The following is a 20,086-nucleotide window of genomic DNA, read 5'->3' as shown; positions in this document are numbered from 1 at the left end:
TGCTTGAAACGACTTCTTTCACTGAAATGTTGCTTAATTTATAAAAAGAGGCATAAAGATTTTTATTTCACAGAGAAAAGCCCAAAATGGACATTAATGACTTGGACACAAAATATGAAGGGGATCTCAACTGAAACTATTTTTCATTTTTACCCTACATTACATGTTTTTGGGCAGGAAGCTTGCTTGTAAAAGCTTATTTCACTGATACAAAGCTTAATTTATAATAATGTTTAACTAGCAGGGTAAAGCTCAAAATGGACATTAATGACTTTGACACATGAAGTGGAACTCAATTGAAACCCTGTTTGCCATCATATTTATCCAACTCCACGTTCCTTGGAAGGAAACTTGCTTGAAAAAGCTTCTTTCATTGAAATACATCTTAATCTATCATAACCTGCAAACAGGCACTCATCTCTCAGGGTCAGGGTGAGGCTCAGTTTTCAGATTAGGGTGAGTCTCCAGGCAATTAATGTAAGTCTCAGTGTGTGTTTGCATGCAAGGAAGGATATGACTGGAAGTGTTTTCAGCTTTGATAACCGTAAACTGTAAACTAACTTGTTTAGTGGAATGAAAAAACAGGTTTTGCCGCTCAATAAGTACGGGTGACTTGGAAGTCAGACAGCCAGAGTTGGCCACTTGAGGTGTTCTTCACAGGTTAGACTACTGGAGGTGAGTAGACTTGCATACAGAGGGGAAGTCTTTATTTATTTATTTATGGTTTTTTTTTGTGGTTTTTTTTACTAAGCTTTGCATGATAACAATGTTTTTTTATAGAATCACAATCAGGTTGCTTTTAGTTTTGTGAGCAGATTTTTAAATTAAATACAATTTTTCATATTGCCTTAACACTTTAAATACTTAAGACAGCATGTTGTTGTTGTTTACCCTGTGATACTAACATTCCACTGGCTCGCAATGTTTTGTTATTACACTAAAACCAATTTAAACATGTTTTACTGTTACTGAGATTACTTAGATTAGGTTTTCTGTACTGTTGTGATGATGTCAATTTATGCATATCTTGTAACTTTCTTTATAATACTTCTTATTGTGTGATCTAATTACTGCCTCTTATGTCATTTGTTACTATATTAAGAAAAGTAATATACAAGTAAAGTTATCATTGTGCTTATATATACATATTGATGTATATGTAATAGTCAGCAAACATCCTCACTCCTACATGTAACTTCATGCATTTCTGTTAATTCAAATCAAGCAATTATTCTGTCTCTGTGTCTGGGCAGGTGGTTCCTTTGCAAAGTCAGCCTTCATGGATTTTATAGACATAGCATCTGGGATTGTACAGGGAGTCATTGCAGTTGCTGGTGTCATAGCTAAAGCAGCACCAACACATCGCCAGTGTGACATTGAGATTATAAATGACAGTTTGACTTACACTCTGAGCAACCCCAGGTAATTGCTAATTTTATTCTTTGATGTCAAGCAACATTTAGTATTCCCCATCTTATATTCAAATCTGTCCTTAAATCTTAAATGTGTTGCTGTCCTTTATGTTTAGGATGCACATTGCCAGTGGACGCTGCAGCGTTCCTCTGCCTCCAAAAATCCTGCCGTCCTCATCCGGGAGGGTGCTGTTCACCAAGACTCCATACACAGCATGCGGATCTGTCGGCATCTTCACTTATGATCTCGTCAATGATCCAGCAAAAGCATCCACTGAGCAAATGGCTGTCATGTTCAAGGTGCCGTTTGACCTTAATCGGAAGTCAAATGTGTGTGCAGTGGGAGTGTTTGACATCAGCAAAGAGTGCAATCGTGATCTTTTTCGTGAGCTGTCAAAGAATATGGAAACAACTTTCGCCAGAGGCAAAGCAAAGGGCCCCGTTCTTACTCACAAAAGCCAAAGTGTTACCATCATGGCCGTAATGTCTGACTGCTACGAACCTGTCATGAAGGTACAAGTGACTGACAACGAGAAAAACTGTGTCCCCAACATGGGTTTGTAGATTTTGTACATGACGTGATTATCCTGAGCTAATAGAAATAAGCTCATTAAAGTAAGCTGACAAACACATCACTGTTCACAAGCAGTGGACAGGTTCCTTTTGTATTTATGCTCTCATTTATGTTGTGCTTATTGAAACTGCTCGTTCAGTAAAAAACTGTACATAATCAATAAAATCTAAAACTCAAACAATCAGTCAATCCGTTTCATGTCTGAGTTTGTTTTGACTTTTTGCTTTTATTTGTGTGCAAAAACTGAGCTCATTATCAACCATTTTTAGAATCTCTGGGCTGCACCAGCTAGCCATAACTCAAAAGTTATTGGTAACTACAAGCTGGTTTAAAAATAGGTATTTACTAAATGAGGTTGCATCATAATAAGATAAGGAATATCTTATTTAGTAAAGACTTTAGTGATGTGTGAAGTGGTTTTAAGATGATCAAAATGTGTTATTGAACATCATTGTATTGCTTGGCAAAATTGACTTAAAAACAAAAGTTTATTATGAATGGTATAGCGTAAGTAAAAAATAAATGTTAGACTGACAATATCAAAAACCTGGGATATCCTATGATATTAATAACTAAATATTATCTGCCTTGTTTTGATGTTGTTTCTCACAAGAGGTTTATGATTGGAGGCTGAAGAAGGATCTTGTTGTTTAAATGGCATACACTGGACACCTACTATGAGAAGCCACCTAGGCCATAATCAAATACTTTATTTGCACATACATGACAAGCTTTGTGATTAATTAACCAAAATTATCGCATATGTCAATATTTGCCGTAAGCATTTAAAAATATGTCAATGCAAATACATTTTTCAAAATGGTGCTTCTGTCAACAGTTCCATCTGGGTGTTTTTTGAAGCCCCACTCCAGTGTGTTTTGGTATTTGTATGACCTTTCTGTCAATACTTCTATTTTTGTGCTTAAACTTAAAAAAAATTAAGCTGTTGATAAAATGTAATGGAATACAGGAGAATCTGGGACTTTTATGTCATTCACCAAGCTTGGCTTCTGGTATTAAAGAGTGGTGTGGCTCCTTTAAGAACAGGGCTAATTGTAGTGAGTGAGTGGAGAGTGACGGTCAGCAGCTGCACAGACAGCATTTAGCCACTGAAGCAGATGGAAAGTTTAGCAGAGAGGTTGTTTAGTGGCAGTAAATGTACAGTACAGGTTACAATTTGACCATAAAAAAAACTTTCTATGCTAATGCTATCCATGCGAATGATGTTAATCATGCTGAAACAACAGCGTCTGGTAGTGATAACATCCAACTATCAACCACAGCCCATTCTCAGATTGAGAAAGAATGTTAACCATCTGACAGTCACAAACATTGGCTGAAGTGGAACTTTTCCATTCAGTATGCTCAGCAGTGTTTAGATATCATCTCCATCATGTTTACAAATCTGCTGTGGAACATGTTCAGTGACGTAAGATCAAGGGGCCTCGTAGAATGGGATTAATCTGTGTTTTTTTTGTTTTATGTGTTTTTTTCTGTAATTAATTAATCGAATTAATGGGCTATTTTGACAGTCCAAACGAATAAACTTACTAGGTACCAATGTATCCAGATGTCACCATGTTTTAGCCAGAACCGGACGTTGCTACCACAACATGGCGCTATCTGTGCTATGGGGATTTAACTTCTCTCAGACTCTAGAGCAGACTCTATTGGCAGCCTGGGACAAACATGGAGAATGGGCATGTCATTTTAAATGTTTTGAGTGTTTTGAGAAATTCTACAGCAGACAGACTGATGCATATACTGTTACAGTGCTTGTAGACCCGGAACAAGAACAAGAGGCCTTCTCTCCACTGGCCTCTTAGTCAACACCTGTGCTCCGTTTTCGTTGTCTGTTGTTAATAAGTTAAAAGGCCATCTCTTACGTTTGGCGCAAAATGTACTCGGGCCGACCTTTGCTCCCCGGGCAAGTTGGTCTTAAAGTGAGGTGTGGTCAAGCGCATTGATGATGGATTGCTATCTTGAGGCAGCAGAAAGCGCGCACACACACAGGCGCAAAGGGCTGGTATTTAGACTCTGAATTAGTCATGGGTATGTTTTTGGCAGAACATAAATGAAACCAATCCAAGTCTGTGGATGAAAACAAATTATTTGTGTGGGCAGTTATGACAAGCTAAAACATGTCTATTAACTTCAGATCAAAAGAGCTCCTCAGTGAAGTGTTGCAACAGGCAGCCAGAGCACACTTTGGAAATACCCAGTCGTTGGTGATCTCAGTGAAACCAGCGAAATTACCACGTGGTAGCAGGGAGGAGTAATCAATAATAACAGACGACTCAAGTCCAACCTGTGCTCCTGCTCACCAGTGTTGAAGATAACTTGTTCCGTTTGAATACTCAGATTACTTTTTTGTTGTAACGAGTAACAACATTACGGTAGGCGATAGTTCTGCAATTCAAGTAATCCATTATTTAGTTAGTTTTTCATAAAAGTAATGCATTTACTGAAAAAAGAAATGCTGCCATCCAGTGTACCCGTGGAGAGGCTTTTTAGCCTCGGAAGTCTTGTGCTAACCCTGCAAGAGGAACCGACTGTCAGACACACGTTTAGAAAAACTTCTTCTAAGAATTATTATGCACTAATAATGTTTAGCCAGTTAATCTTGAAAGTATGAAAATCTACAATGAAATAAGGATCCATCTCTGAAGAATGATTTTTTTGTAGTACCAAAGGGCTGTCCATAAACACCACACAAATCAGAGAGATTTCGACCTAACCTTTATATCATCAGTCATTATTTAGACCTCACTATTATGTATAATGAAGCTAGATGTGAGAAAACATTGTAAGCTTCATTAATAATGGGTACCTAAAGCTAATTTGGTGAAACAAACAGGTATCATAAACCAGTTGGCTTATGGTAAAATCTTTGATCTTAATACTATTTGCATTAAAACAATCAACAATAAAAGATTAAGAAATTCAACAGCAATTTAAACAGCATTGGAGAAAATAAGCAGACTTGCCACATTTGACATTAAATTGAGAAGAATGGTGATACAGCAAGACACAACTTTATTGTTTCAAACACTTTTTAAAGTCCAAAAGTAAGATGAGTTTGTTCTCATTGATCAATTCTTGATCACCCAAAATGTCAAGAACATATCAAACATTATTAAACCATACCACTGTATGCAGTGGGAAAATGGAAATGTGATGACTAAGAGGCAATATGTTGAAGAAAATGGGGAATGCTGCATGGCTCAGATCCAACAGCCTCCAAACAAATCGGCACTCATCACTCATCATGTTGTCTCACCCACATTCTTCTCAGTATCAGTGCTACATTCTAAACAGGTAATTTTCACATTTAAGCAAAGCACAGACCCTGTTCACAGCAGACATTATGACTTCTTATAACAGGAAAAGCACATATGTGATTCCAAGAATATTAATAATGACTCACTTTCCAGTAAGGTATTTCAGTTAGCTGGCATGCACAATGCCATGACGAGGAACTAGCTGGGAGGAGTTCAGCGATTGTTAGTGTGATTAATTACATCTACTATGTCTGCTGTGGAAAAAAGCCTATTAAAACTTTATTGGCATTAAAGTTTTAAAAATATAATGTATGTAATATGAACATTAACACAACATTAAAACTTTTGCCCTTGGAGGGCCAAAGCTGAATCTTAATGGAGGGCCACCAGCCAAAAGAAAACTATTACCTGGAATTTTTATGATGCAAAAATGGTACTAGGATCCCAAGTTCCATTAACTGACTGACTTCCAAAAATAACGAATACCTGTCACTAGGGATCCTACATATTTAAATAGAAAGAGAAATAGACTACAACAATAATGCTTTTTTCAAAGGTTCCAAGGTTCATTTATTTGTCATTTTACAACACAGGGTTGTACAACAAAAACTATGTTTTACTCCCTTTATGCTACACAAGACACTCCACCAGTCTCAGCCTGAAGTAAGAAGCTGCTCTGTAGTCTGGTGGTCTGGCAGCAGATACTTCTGTATCTGTTGTCATATGGCAGCAGGGTGAACAGACTGTGGCTGGGTGGGTGTTGTCTCTTAGTATCTTTGGGCTCTGTGCAGACATCTCACCTCATTGATGTCACTGATGCTCTGTAGATGGGTTCCAATTATCTTCTGGGTGGTTTTTATCACCTGCTGTAAAGCTTTCATGTCCTGGCCCATTCACGGCCAATGCCAGTTTGTGATGTCAGGTTTTATATTTATATTAAGGTTAATGTAATAAATGTTGGTCAACACGTTTATTGAGTTTGACTAACCCAGCTATTATGTCATTGGTAATCCTTTACTAAGCTTGTTGTTGCTTTATTAGGATTAATACATACATAATGCATAATGCATAATCATGTATTGATAAGCTTTGTCCTGCTACCAGATGTAAATCAAGAACGATTTCTTGTAAATAGATCCTTAATTATGCACTTATTAACAGTTAACTATGGCTTTTGAAGCTACCTAATGTAAGTGTGGAGAATACCTCATTAAGGTTAATAAATCCTTTACTATACACTCAAATACAATACTTACAAAACATGCAGCAAGGAATCAGCCTTCAGGGTAAAAGCGCTCTTACTGGCTGGACACACTGGATGCTTGTTCAGTGCTGCTACGTGGTGTTACCTCTCGCTTTTCAATGTTAACAGGTTAGACCGTCCATACTGGATGCCTGAGACGCACTTCTCATGCGTGTGTCAAGCGCAGCTGCTGCGTCGCATGATCTAAAAATTTGGAGTCTCGCCTATTTCTACCATGACATGTGCGCGGTTCTCGGCAAAAATCGACCTGAAAACGACCTGTAGACAGTCATATGGACATCATGCCAGCCATTTACTACAGTTTTAATGTCTGTATGTGTAGAAATGTCTGTGTGTATCTGTATGAAATCAATTCTTCTTCGCTGCTCTAAAAGCCAACACAAGAAGTTGTGCTATGCTGCCCGTGGCTACTGTTTTTATTTACTGTTTGCTCTTGTAACATTGCTTTGTGGGACACTAATGTTTTACTTGATGACTGAAGGATCTGTTTAGTTGTCGGACTGATTACCATCACACCAACACACCCCTTTCCCGTGCTGCTCACACAGAGTTAGGCTCCGTTACTACCTCCGCTGGCAGATCAGAGGCGGAACAAAACTGTCCGTGGAATGTCGGCGCAAGATTCCCAACTTGAAAAGGCAGTGTGAAGGCTAGTGTTGCATTTCCCCCCTTGATGGCATTTGATGCCAGAAATTTAACTTCAGCAGTGAAGTTGCTGCACTTAACGCTCCTCTATCAGTGCAGACTGGCAGGGTAGGAGCACGGGATGTTAATGTGGTAGCTGACGAGAAGATTTGACAATGATAAGAAGTAACAGTAATAATGATACCCTCAGTGGTGCATTTATTTCACACAATTCCTACTACGAGTTACACTTTTATTTACATTTGATACAGTTCCAACTTTCTTACAATTGGGGTTATAGATGAAATAAGAAAAGCGGTGCACAGTGTATAGTTTGGATACCTCCTTATTAATCTCAAAGAAAACAAACAATATTGTTATTACCTAAGACATGGAAAACATCAGTTTGATTTCCTAGCTTATAAGAAGTTGATGATTGATTAGGAACAAACAAGGCTTAGGGGAAAGGGAAAATTCAATGACACACTGACGGTAGTATGATCTATTCTCTTTACGGAAGTAAGTATGCACACTTATGGTAACATCTTGCATCTCCTGTTCATTGTAAAGCCATCTGACTGCATTGGCTTTGGAGCCAGATGCCACTTCTTGTGAATGCATGGAATGTGGTTGGACAATCTTCCAGCTGAAAGACTTCCAAATCAAACTCAAGGTGACATGCCAGTGATTGTTGCATCTTTCTCAGCACACCCAAATTAAAAAAACAGGACCAAGAGTCTACAGAAATGCTAGCAGCTCTGTGAGGCTATAGTTAGGTTAATGCTAACCTCATCATGCTGACATGCTTGCAATGCCGATGCTTAGCACACATTTATCAGGTGTAATGCTTCCCATGTTTACCATTTTAATTTAATGTTGACACAATGTTGCACACAGGTTGGAACCCAACCTCTTTCTTTCACTTTCTCTTCCTTGCTCTCTCTCTTGCCCCCTCCAGCTTTCTTACTCTTTCAGCGAGGTAAAGGAAAATCCTGTCATTGTATTTATTGATAATTATCACAGGCAGACTCCATGTAAACAGACAGGCAGGAGCCGCGCTGTAGCAGCAAATCAGCTGCCTATGTGAACACAAACATGCGTGTGAGCAGCAGCAGCTCGGTAACGCAGCCGCCACGCAATACACAGGCATGCACTATGTCCAATCTGTTACAGGCCAAGTTAACTCTAAGTGATGTTCAACAGAGGTGTGCGTGGATGCACGTAGGTGTGTGTGTAGGTGTGGGTTAGTAGAGAAAGGGGGAAAAGGAAAAGACTCAAAATCGCCTTCTGCAAGATACAGACGCATCTGCTACGTTACCACCAGACTACAGAGCAGCTCACTTCTCAGGCTGTGACACTCCTGAACTCATCCTCAACACTCCACCATGAAAATTTTTTTTTTTCTTGTGTCGCACTACAACTTACATTTCGTTGTATAACAGTGTGTTGTAAAATGCCAATTAAATGAACTTTGAACATTACAGAGTGCTTCACAATAAACACAAAAACACAGTAATAAAATGCATAGTCATAAAAGAGAAATAAAACTAATAACAATGGATGATTAAAACCATAAAAAGTGAAAAAAGCAATGGGTACATTCAAATAGAGCCATGCAGGACTTCTGTGTATTGTCAGGAATAAAGTACAGTGTAATTAAAAAAAGAAACTAAACCTACCAATTTAAACACCTTTATATGAAAGACTTTTGATGAATAAAAAAAAAATAAAAGCCATGGGTCTTAACGTCAGCATGTTGCCAGGCATTACGGCTGGTGTGATTCCATCGAGAGATGGTCTCAAGTTATTAATTTAATCATGCTGTCGCTGTAACATAGATGACACAGTGGCAAAATGTTCTCTTATGTTAGGATTCAACCTGTTTTGTATATGGATTTGTTTGGATAAAACATGCAAGCAGTCTTGTCTTTACAATCTGTACCAGCATGGATGTTGTACATCTTTTGTACCCAAGGACAAGTGTGGGAAATGGAAGAACAAATTAGTGTAAAAGTAGTGTAGAAGTGTAGTAAAAGATCTGTGAATATTTTTCAAACAGGTTCCAACCTTTTGTTCTGAATTTAATCGAGTTTATCATGCATGTTAAACTATAAGCTAGACCGATTAACTAACTATCAGCAGGGTACAATGGTACTAACATGAGGAAACAGCGTTCCAGCAGAGGACAAAACATGTTATCCTAGAATTTACAACAGAAACTATGTGAGAGAGCCCACTATCACGTGTAAAGCATGTGTGCAAGCTCAGGATTTTAGAACAATGTTTATGTGCTTTTACCCTCCACTACAGCACCTACATCCTTTTGCTACCAGCTTAGCTTATGATAGGTTGATTTGTGTTTGAGGCGGCTCTTCAGTGCTAGAAGGTCAATGTAGAGGATTTGATTGAGGACAGCAGAGGCACAGAGCAGTCCACCGTGCAGCGCCCCCGCCATGCCGTTACAGAAAACATCCTGACCTGCACACACAGAAACACACAGAAACATAAGAGCAGGTGTGTCAGTCTCTGTAGAATCCAGACCAGATGATGTCTGCCAGTCAGCTCACCCACCTGTTAGGTACAGTCCGTCGATGGGTGTCTGTGGTCTTGTTCTAGCAACCGTTTCTGGGGTGAAGCGTTCCAAGTTGTGTTCAGCACCATACATCTCACCTCTTGGAGCGCCCAAATAGTGGCCATTAGTTAGAGGAGTGGCAGCATCCACCATCACCACCTGATCAACACACACACACACACACACACACACACACACACACACACACACACACACACACACACACACACACACACATTGTATCTGCTGAATTTGTAGACAAAACTACACCAACAGCAGACAATGATAAATATACAATTGTAGCCACTTTAACTGTTATTGTATGTGTAGAGACACAGCAATATTGTGAATGGTGGTGTGTAATTACAGTAAAAAAAAAAGGCATATTAAGTACAGCAATATTACAGCAAAGGAAATTGTGTCACCTAAGTTCCATTCACTGAATAAGGCCATGGGATATTGTCAAAAACCCCAGGAGAAAAATAGCAAGTGAACACTGAGTTTAGAGTGTGCTATCACACTTGGGTTCCAAAAGTCAGGAACTAATCTCCCTGCCCAAATCTAGTTAGATAGTGTACTTTAGGAATACTATAAATTAAAGTTACATGCTCTTAATTTTTTTGTTTTTGTTTGTTTGTTTGATTGTTTTGCTTTTTGGTTACTTTAGTGGCAACACAACACTTACATTATAATCCCATTAAGATGATTCTGCAAATCGTAATGCCCCTAAGCGCCATGTGTGGAAACCGGTTGCAATGGTTTATCTTCAGGTGGAGCAGTGATGATGGAGGCTGAAGCATTTCTTCAGTGTGAAATCAGCTGTTCTTACTTTATCATAGGCATACAATATTTGACGTGTGTGAGAGAGTGTCAGAGCATGAGGTCATCAGTATTATGCTTCAGCTTTTTGTTTTTCAACAGTACTGCATGTACTGTAAATAGAGAAAGCTTGTGAACTGGTAGTCCCCACTATTTTGTTTCTGTACTATGAAAACAGAGGCTAAAGAAACTCTGATGAAACTGTAAAACAAGTTGGTGGGCGGATAAATATTTCACTTCTCTTGGCGGAGCAGCTTGGGAGATGATGGGAGGCACGGTGATGACACGCAGCAAGACATATTTGACCGCCCGGTACAGGGTAAGGAGGTTTCTAAACGTCTTTCTTAAACTTTCTCTCAGACAAGGGGGCTTGCTCAGTTGCAGACTATACCATCATTTTCTCACTCCTCAGTTCACCCTCTCCGAAGAGGAAATCTCTGAAGAACCTATCGTCTCCCCAAGTGTGTGGTCGCAGCAGCCAGGTGGGGGGCTCTATCCAGGTGGTGCAGCGCTCTCATCTCCCCCATGTAACTGTCCACCAAACTGCATTTTTGTCCCGGATTCAGCCAAATCTCTCCAATGGGGGCACGCCTCTAAGCCTGCTCCGTCTGTACCCACAGCAAAGTCTTGCATCGTGCTCCTGCTAGTCTGCTGCGCCCCTTACCTGTGCCTAACCGACACTGGTCCCACACAGCCGTGAATTTCGTCACTGGCCTGCCTCCATCAGAAGTTTAAACCAACATTATCACCATTGTCGACAGATTCTCCAAGGCTGTTCATTTCATTCCCCTGCTTAAACGTCCATCCGCCCTAGAAACTGCCAATCTGTTAGTCCTCCATGTTTTCAAGCTCCACGGGATTCCCATGGACATAGTCTCAGACAGGGGTCCACAGTTCATCTCCCAAGTTTGGAAGGCATTTTGTCAAGCGGTGGGTGCATCAGTGAGCCTCGCCTCAGGTTACCACCCAAAGACCAACGGGCAGAGGGAGCGGGACAGCCAGGACTTGGAGTCGTCGCTGCACTGCGTTACCATCAGACACCCCGCTGCTTGGTCCACTCATCTTCCCTGGATTGAGTATGCTCAAAACTCCCTGGTCAGCTCTGCTACAGGTATGTCTGCTTTCATGGTCACTAACGGTTTCCAGCCACCCTTGTTTCTTGAGCAGGAGACTAAAGTTGCGGTGCCGTCAGTCCAGGAGCAGTCGGCGGTGGTGCCGTCAGTCCAGGAGCAGTCGGCGGTGGTGCCGCTGGGTTTGGCAGGCTGCCCATTCCGCCCTGCTCCGTTCAGCACCGCACCCCAGCTCCCAACTACCAACCAGGACAGAAGGTGTGGCTGTCCTCTCGGGATCTCCCCCTCCAGACCGACTCCTGTAAGTTGGCACCTAGATACATTGGACCCTTTGAAATAGACAGGATTGTTAAACCTGCTGTGGTCCGGCTCAGGCTCCCTCCAGCACTCAGGGTGCACCCCTCCTTTCATGTGTTGCTTCCAAAGCCTGTTTCTTCCAGCCCAGCAGAGGGAGAGATACTCATGTTTCCTGAGAGCTAACAATATTGCTTGGAGACTACTGTTGGACTGCTTTTTAATCACTTCAAGTGTAAGCTTTCTCTACGGTTCTCCTGAGTGTAATTAGTAATGGATAAATACATGATAGAAATGCTACAGTGTAACTAACTGTCGAACTGTATAAATCCATAAGCACACATATTATCCACATACAAACACACCTTATCTCGTAATTGAGGGAAGATTTTTAGTGCCCAGTCTAGCAGCTCTTGGGCCATGCTGTTCTTCATATCCAGGTAGTCCTGTCCTCTCTTGCCAAGCTTTGTCCCCTCCCATTCCTCGAACCACTCATAGCGGGCCATGGTTAGCAATGTCATACAGGACTTGCCTGCAGAAGTGAAATGAAGAAAGTGTGATACTGATGTTTCAGTTCATTAAACCTTATTTTCTCGAATAAAATACTTGTTTATCTAGCAAAGAAAGATGACTTTGGAAATGCTTTTGTCCATTCCAGGTAACATGTCATGTTTTTAGGAGATAGACTGGCATTAATGTAAGAAGTTAGGTCAAGCTGATAAAATTTGTCAGCTACAGTCATCATTTCAGCAGAGAAAATCCACTTTGTTGCAACAGCAAATACAGACAAATTATTTTTAAAAAAGATGATGAATTTCGCGCAATAAATCTTTCAATGCTGTTATTGTGAAGTGTATATCGTCACTACCGAGTCAAAACCACTTTTCTCCAAAATGTCAGCTTTTTCTGAGCTGCCATGTTTTCAGCTTTGTTGCATTGCGTTGATGACTTTGAAGGATGGAGTGCTCCTTTATGAGTTGAGACAATTCTCCTATTTCTTAAGCTAAACATTTACACTTTTATCAAAAAATTCAAAAACACCAAAGTTGAAGATTTGTGGTTTTCACTGGACAGCAACGATATGTGCCTTGCTAGAATGGAAAGCTTGACTTAGCAAACGTACTGTTTGAAGATTGCAGGAAAGCATGTATAAGAAATTGAGAATCCTATCCAATAAAATCGGAATTTGCTGTTGCTGATCACATGATTGCATGTCTACCAGAGAAGAGTACATAGGCTTGAGGAGGCAAAGACAAGATCAAAGATGGCAAAGGAGTCACTGAAGTGGGAGGTGGTATCAGATTTGAAGGTAAACTAAAAAAGTATACATTTGTATATATCATGTGAATGTGTTACCTGGGTGTCTGATGCTGGCTGTAGGGTCTTTAGCGGATGGGAAGGTAATGAACATCATGGGAATGTTCCCCAGTACCTGGTCTCTGCTCAGAGAAGAGTATCGCTCCATACTTCACAGACACACACACACAGACACAGGCTTTATAGGCAGAACATCAGCTTCTAAATCTATAATGCAATCAAATGTGAGACAGGGATGTGTTAAATTACTCCTGACTATGTATTTGGAATGGAATGTTTGAGGGTCTAGATAGACGGGGAGGAAAATTAAGAATCAGAAAACTCCTTTAGACTACTTAAACCTTAAGACGTGTAACACCTGTGTCTCATTATCTCCACCTCCCTTGTGTATATAGTCTGCCTGCTCCCTGTCTTCTGTGCCAGTTCGTCTTTATCTCTTGTAGCAATAGTCCAACATTTCTTCTAGTGATAGCCTTCTTAGTGTTTTTGACCCTGTTTTTTGGTCCTGACTTTTGCCTCTGACTGAATCCTTTGTTAATGTTTGCTTCGCTGACTGACCTCCTGTGTACCGAACCTGTCTCCAGTAAAGAGTTTTTGCTTTGAAACTGAACTCTTTTGAGTCGTGCATTTGGGTCCTAATCTAGGCCTTGACTAGATTACCTCATGAATCTGATTGAGAGAATTCCAGAAGTGTGCAAAGCTGTCATCAAAGCAATAGGTGGCTACTTTGAAGAATATAAAATATTAATCAAATTCTGGTTTGTTTAACACTTTTTTGTTTACTACATAATTCCATATGTGTTCTTTCTTAGTTTGGATGTCTTCAGTATTGATCTACAATATAGAAAATAATGAAAATAAAGAAAAACCATTGAATGACAAGGTTTGTCCAAACTTTTGACTGGTAGTGTACGTCTGTTTAATGTCCTTCACGTTTGCAAGGATTAAGCATCCTTCACGACCATCTACATATGCTGCTTCATCTCAAGAAACAACCCATAGGCGATCCATGATGGAGAGGTACTCAATAATTATTACCTTTTTGCCTTGATAATAGGACAGGTCATTAAAAATGATCAATAATTATCTATATTGACCGATATGCATCCAAGAAAATATAACATAAAATATATATATATAAAAAAACCTACAGTGAGTCCAAGTCATTGTCTTTATACATCCAGAAGTTGGTGGAAACAATGCCCAGCTCCTCTTTGGATCCATCCAGACCAACAAAGACCAAGAAGGAGCCCATACCATGACGCACCATACCCAGCAGTGACTGGATCTCTGCACACGTTACAAGAAATATGCAGTAGTAAAAGATGGCAGAAGAGAAAAAAGTGCAATGTCGTTTACCATACTATGTTACCTGATTTGTCCTGTATGTGTTGAGGCAGAAACTTCTGGAAGGTGTTGAAGATCCCAGCATTGGAAATGACAACAGGGGCATGGATCTCAATCTCTTCTTGTCCTTTAAGCACTGTCACACCTAACACAGACGTACACAGTGTTAATTACATGGAATTATGTTTCAAGGCTTCTAATTTGACTTGGACTCGCCCAAAAGACTTAAGAAATAGCTCTGTTTGAAAGGCTATATAGGGAGTCAGAGTATCTCACTGCATACTTCCATGAACAGAACAAACTGTGAACACTTGCATGGAAAATGCCACTACATCACAGAATCTGCCCCCCCTTCTCACCATAAGCCTTCTCATGCTGGTTGAGCAGGATGCGTTGCACAGGAGCCCTGACCAGCACGGCACCGCCTGCCTGCTGAATGACAGGGATGATGTGAAAAGCAAACTCACTGGCGCCCCCCCGTGGATAGTACGCACCACGCTTATAGTGGTGGAGAAGGAGAGCATTGATGAGAAAGCTGGACTCTTTAGGAGGGACACCTGAAATGACAAAATACAGAGCAATGAAGAGGAAAAACATTCAGTGTGTGGTAAATGATGCATACAGGTGTGAGTGTCCATCACCATAGAAAAGGTAGGCAGACAGAGCCTGCAGGTCCTTGTTCTGAGTGAGGCGAGACATTATCTCTGTGTGGTTGGTTGCTGCTAGATGGAACACTGAAGATATACGATCTAATAGACCAGTCCGAACCAGAAAGTTAACCAGCCAGTATGGTATGATCTTCAAGGTGGCAATAAGTGGTGTCCGCCTTGCGGCTAGCTGCAAGAGGAGGAAATACATGCACCTTTATTTATCAGAATCAACAATACACTTCACTTACAAAGCACCTGCAAATGCATTTTAAGCATTTTGCACTAAATGTGCTTTCAATCTGTGACCACCACCCCCTCTACCTCACTTGTTTTCAATGGAAACACAGCGAGGGAAATGATACAGGACCTAATTTTACTGGTATCTTAGTTCTTTGAAATACCTTTCCAAACACCTTTTCACTGCAAAGAACAGGCAAACGAATCAAGAGATACTGAAAGAACATCTGTTTCAAACTCTGATTATCTGGTCTGGGACAACAAAAATGTTTATGATTGTAGTTAACAAAACTTGCTTTATTAATTGTGTTGTTTTGCTAACATTTGAACTATTTTAAGCTACAAACCACTTTACTCTTACGATGAGATAGGTGAATAGTAGCATATCCTAGCTACCTGTGCACCACAGGCTGGTAGGATCAGAGGTGGCTAGGACATTCAAAAAAAGAACATTTATACTAGCACATTAAGTGAAAACAACAAAGAAAATAATATAGATTAGGGGGCTTAGATCAATGAGAGAAACAGCTACATAGAAATAGGTGTCATCTGCATAGTAGCGAAAAACAGTTCTAAGTATGCAGATGGTGACAATTAGTGGTATTACAAACAGAAAATTAGCAGGCCAGGACTTGAGCCTTGTGGCACTCCAAATCTTCATTTTGTCAAAGGGAAATTTACCAAAGGTCAAACTTTACACCTTGTTTGTTTATTAAATCCTGCCTACTGCCTTACCTGTTTTCCATTCTCATACATCATCCCGTAATGATTATCATTTCCTCCCTCCCTCTCTACCTTCATCAATCTCATGAACTCATCAATGGCCTCCTCTTCTCCTGGGAATTGCTTCTTCAGGTTGGCTGCCATCTCAGTCTTCCCGGCATGGATATGATACTCCCTGAGAATATGAAAGAAGTGGATCAGAGATGGTAGGATATTATGTTTTGATTAGTTTGAAGCCAGGTGATACGTAGTACTCACAGTGCTATGTAGTGAAATATTAAAAAACAGCATAAAAAAAGAAAGAAATAATTTAAATGTGCACTAATTATAATGTAACAAAATATGGCCTACCTCCGCTGGTCAGGCTGACCCAGGAGCAGTGAATCAAAGTGCTGCTCCAGCTGTGTGAACTGCAGCTGTCCTTCTGTGATCTGATCTAGAGCAACCCTCAGTAGGCTGTTCTCGTGAAGCTGGCCCAGGTAATGTATACCTGGTGGTGGCAGGGGACTTGTTAAATCAATTTAATTTATATAATGCTTTAAAATGTAAAACATAAAACAACTTTGTTCCAAAGTGCTACACCGTTCCCCTTCAAGGTCATCAAATACAGAAGTATTGTCATGCCCTCAGTGTTTCATACAGTCTACAGTGTATGAGATGTATCAGGCTTTCAACCAAGCAGGGTGCATCAAACCATGCAGCCAAAAACTGTTCCGAAAAAGTAATAGTGACTGTGTTTGGTGGTTTTTGGTTTAAATAAGACTACGTGTTCAAGTTCAGATTTTCTCTTTAAGTTAATGCTGCTTCGGGGAAATAGACTAAATGCATTGAATGCAAATGTATTAATACGACTAGATTGTTTATCATACCATCTACTTCATTTAGGTTAATCCTCATAATCATCAATCATTAAATCTGACTGAATCCTTTTTCTGTCACAATTTAACAAAGGGGACCCAAACGCAAGACACACAGGCAGACAAGTAACTGAACGAACAGGCGAGCTTTAATTAAATAAAGATGAAGTCCAAATCCATAACATCCAAAAACCAAAAATAGAAGATATAAAAGGCAGATAGCAAAACTGCAGAAATCCAAGAACAAAAGGAAAAACAAAGTACAAACAAAAGGCAATGCACAAACCAGAATAATACAAGGAATCAAAAGCCGGAAAAGCCATGGGGAGATGGGATGGGAGACACAGGAAAAGGACTCTGGGAACTTAAAAGACAAACTACATGGTTGGGTACACCCAGGTGAAACACATCAGGAGGGCAGGCAATCTCAAAGGCGGGAAACACAGACAAATGTAAGAAACAGAAAGTGAGAGATGACACAGCAGGATATAACTTCAAAATAAAACAGGAAATTAGAAAAGCACAAACTCAAACTGTGACATTTTTCTCGATCTGGGCTTAATATTCCAATTATAAATTTAAACATATTATAATTATGATATTTAACCAGTTGGAAGAAAATCTAAAACTGCAAGTAAATGAAAAGGTACATTGCATCTGCCAGGAAAAAGTGTTCAGGTGTGTGTTTGTACACTTTGGCTTCTTACCCACATCAAACTCAAATCCTTTATTCTGAAAGGTGTGTGTGCAGCCTCCAGCCTGATCATGCTGCTCCAGCACTAGAACTCTCTTTCCAGCTTTTGACAAAAGCGCTGCTGCTGTCAAACCTCCCACACCACTGCCGATCACCACAGCATCCAGAGCAGGGGGAACCCGGTCCACACGAAACCCTGCAGGGAAGCATGTAACGCGATGTGAAATCGGTTTAGCGGAAGGTTTTGAGGCTGGGCTCCAGAACACTTTCTTGACATCCTGAACAGAATAATGGTTTTTAATCACATACCAACTCGTATAGCCTGTAAATGAAGTCAAAACGATCAGAGAATTGGCTATCTACAAATACTGTGAGTTCAGGTCATATCAGCCAACGTGATTTATCAGTTATTTTCCAAGAAGCAGTCAACAAATGGTCATTTCTTTCCACTAAACTTCCAACTGGTTTCTGCTAAACTTCTGCTGATCATGCCACCTTAATTTCCAACTAGCTTCTGTCTTACTTCTGCTGGTCATATACATATAAATATGAAGTACATATTTGAACAATCTACATTTTCACCAATTTCTATCACTTCAGCAGATCAGTCAGACTTTGGAACAATTTTCTTTGAAACTTTTTTCATACATAGCCACCATAAATTTCTAATTACTGAATACAACTGCATAATGAAGAATCAAGTGACCAATTTCCCGATATTTAAAGGTTCATTCCTTAATTGCCTTTAAAGGCCTCTTAATAATGTCTTCATACCACTCAACTTAAATGTCACTCTCTTTGTATTTTTATATTTTAAAACAAAAACACATTACCAAATAAATTAATAACAGGAAAAAGTTGAGGTATAAAAGCATTTGTATAATAATTGTGTGTGTGTGTGTGTGATTGTGGCAGAGAAAGAGAGCCTGATTGTTGATCGTTAAACTGGTGAGAATACAAGTTATGGTGGCCATAACGAAGGCAAATGTGCTGCAGCGTAAGACACAAACACAAGCAAATCTGACGACACAAGAATCAACGAAACATGCTGCAAATACACACAACGCAACTAAACACACTTAAAGCACTGGTTGTTTTTGCAGTTTGTTTCCTGAATGCTTCGCGCATGTTGTCAAATTGATGTCGACATTTTCTTAATTTTCTCATGTTTTGTCTGTTTACGTGTTTTCTTCAGCTGCAGGTTGTTCGTCCTTGTCGGCCACCAAAGTAAATGATTAAAAAACTTAAATTTATGAATTTGGACAGAAACTAGTTGGAGATTATAATGGCGTGATCAGCAAAAGTTAAGGAGAAAACCAGTTGGAATGTTTATTGAAATGTATTAAAGAAATTAGCAGCTATTTATTAATTGCTTGTTGGAAAATAGTAGAATATTATTATTAAGTGATATTGGGTGGAATTTTCAATAAATTAGGTAGTTATTGTGGTAATAAGACATTTCAAACAAGTTGCTGGGTAATTTCAACCATGAAATGTCCAGACATGTAAAATTAAGAATTACCAAGATTATTACTTATATATTATTTACTAAGTTATATTTTTGCTCAGGATTTTTATTTTTTACTCTCATATGATGACATATGATGACATATGACACCTCTCTGCAAGTCTCTGCTCCTTATCTCCCAACACCTCCAAGAGATTTCTTGCAGCCCTACCAACAATAATTTAAAGATCACACTTTGTGTAATGGCTGATTTAATGATTAATTAAAATCAAACTTCTAGTCCTTATTTTGGTCAAAAACACATAATTACTCGGGTGATGAGGGATAACACATACTCTGGTAGACATTACAGTACATGCAGTATCAGAAAAATACAGAATGTACTATATGGATCACGTCTTGAATCAAGAAACACAAGATTCCAGACTCTGCAAAAAAAAAAAAGCCTTTCTCACCTCTCTTCAGCCTGTCATCCCTCTGTCTGCTGTCTGTGACCAAGGGTCCTGGAGGCCTCAGGCACTTCTCGCTGAACACCTTGTAGCGTTTCCCGGTGGTCAGGAAGAAGACGATGACCACCACCAGCAGCACGCAGCTCAATATCCCCAGCAGCCACCACCACATAATGCACCCACGGTACAGCACTCACAGCGAGCTGCAGATGAGAGAAAGAAAACAGCAGGGATGGAGAGGAAAACGGCAAATACAGAAGAAAACACTGAGATAGATTGAGAGAATAATCAGAAAAGTGGGGGACGAGGAGAAGGAAGGAGTGAAGGACGAAGAGAGAAGTGGCTAAGAGGGGAAAGATGAAGAGCTTTCCCTCAAAACGAGCACTGATCTACAGGAGAGGATTAAAGTGAGGGGTGGAGAAAGGGAGAAGGAG

General features: G+C 39.9%; 1 protein-coding gene across 1 annotated transcript; it reads right to left on the bottom strand.

Moving 5' to 3' along the window:
- Positions 1 to 9,481: 9,481 nt before the first annotated feature.
- LOC141019199 (all-trans-retinol 13,14-reductase-like) lies at positions 9,482 to 19,824 on the bottom strand. Its single transcript, XM_073494053.1, has 12 exons — positions 19,659 to 19,824; positions 17,749 to 17,931; positions 16,536 to 16,674; positions 16,257 to 16,359; positions 15,216 to 15,411; positions 14,934 to 15,131; positions 14,600 to 14,719; positions 14,379 to 14,517; positions 13,267 to 13,376; positions 12,276 to 12,442; positions 9,727 to 9,886; positions 9,482 to 9,633 (listed from the first exon to the last, which is right to left on the bottom strand). Exons 1-12 carry the CDS (start codon positions 19,822 to 19,824, stop codon positions 9,482 to 9,484), a joined length of 1,833 nt encoding a protein of 610 aa, XP_073350154.1.
- Positions 19,825 to 20,086: the final 262 nt, after the last annotated feature.

Source organism: Pagrus major, chromosome 23, assembly GCF_040436345.1.
Source record: "Pagrus major chromosome 23, Pma_NU_1.0".
NCBI classification, from domain to species: domain Eukaryota; kingdom Metazoa; phylum Chordata; class Actinopteri; order Spariformes; family Sparidae; genus Pagrus; species Pagrus major.
This window is presented reverse-complemented; position numbering and strand designations above follow the sequence as displayed.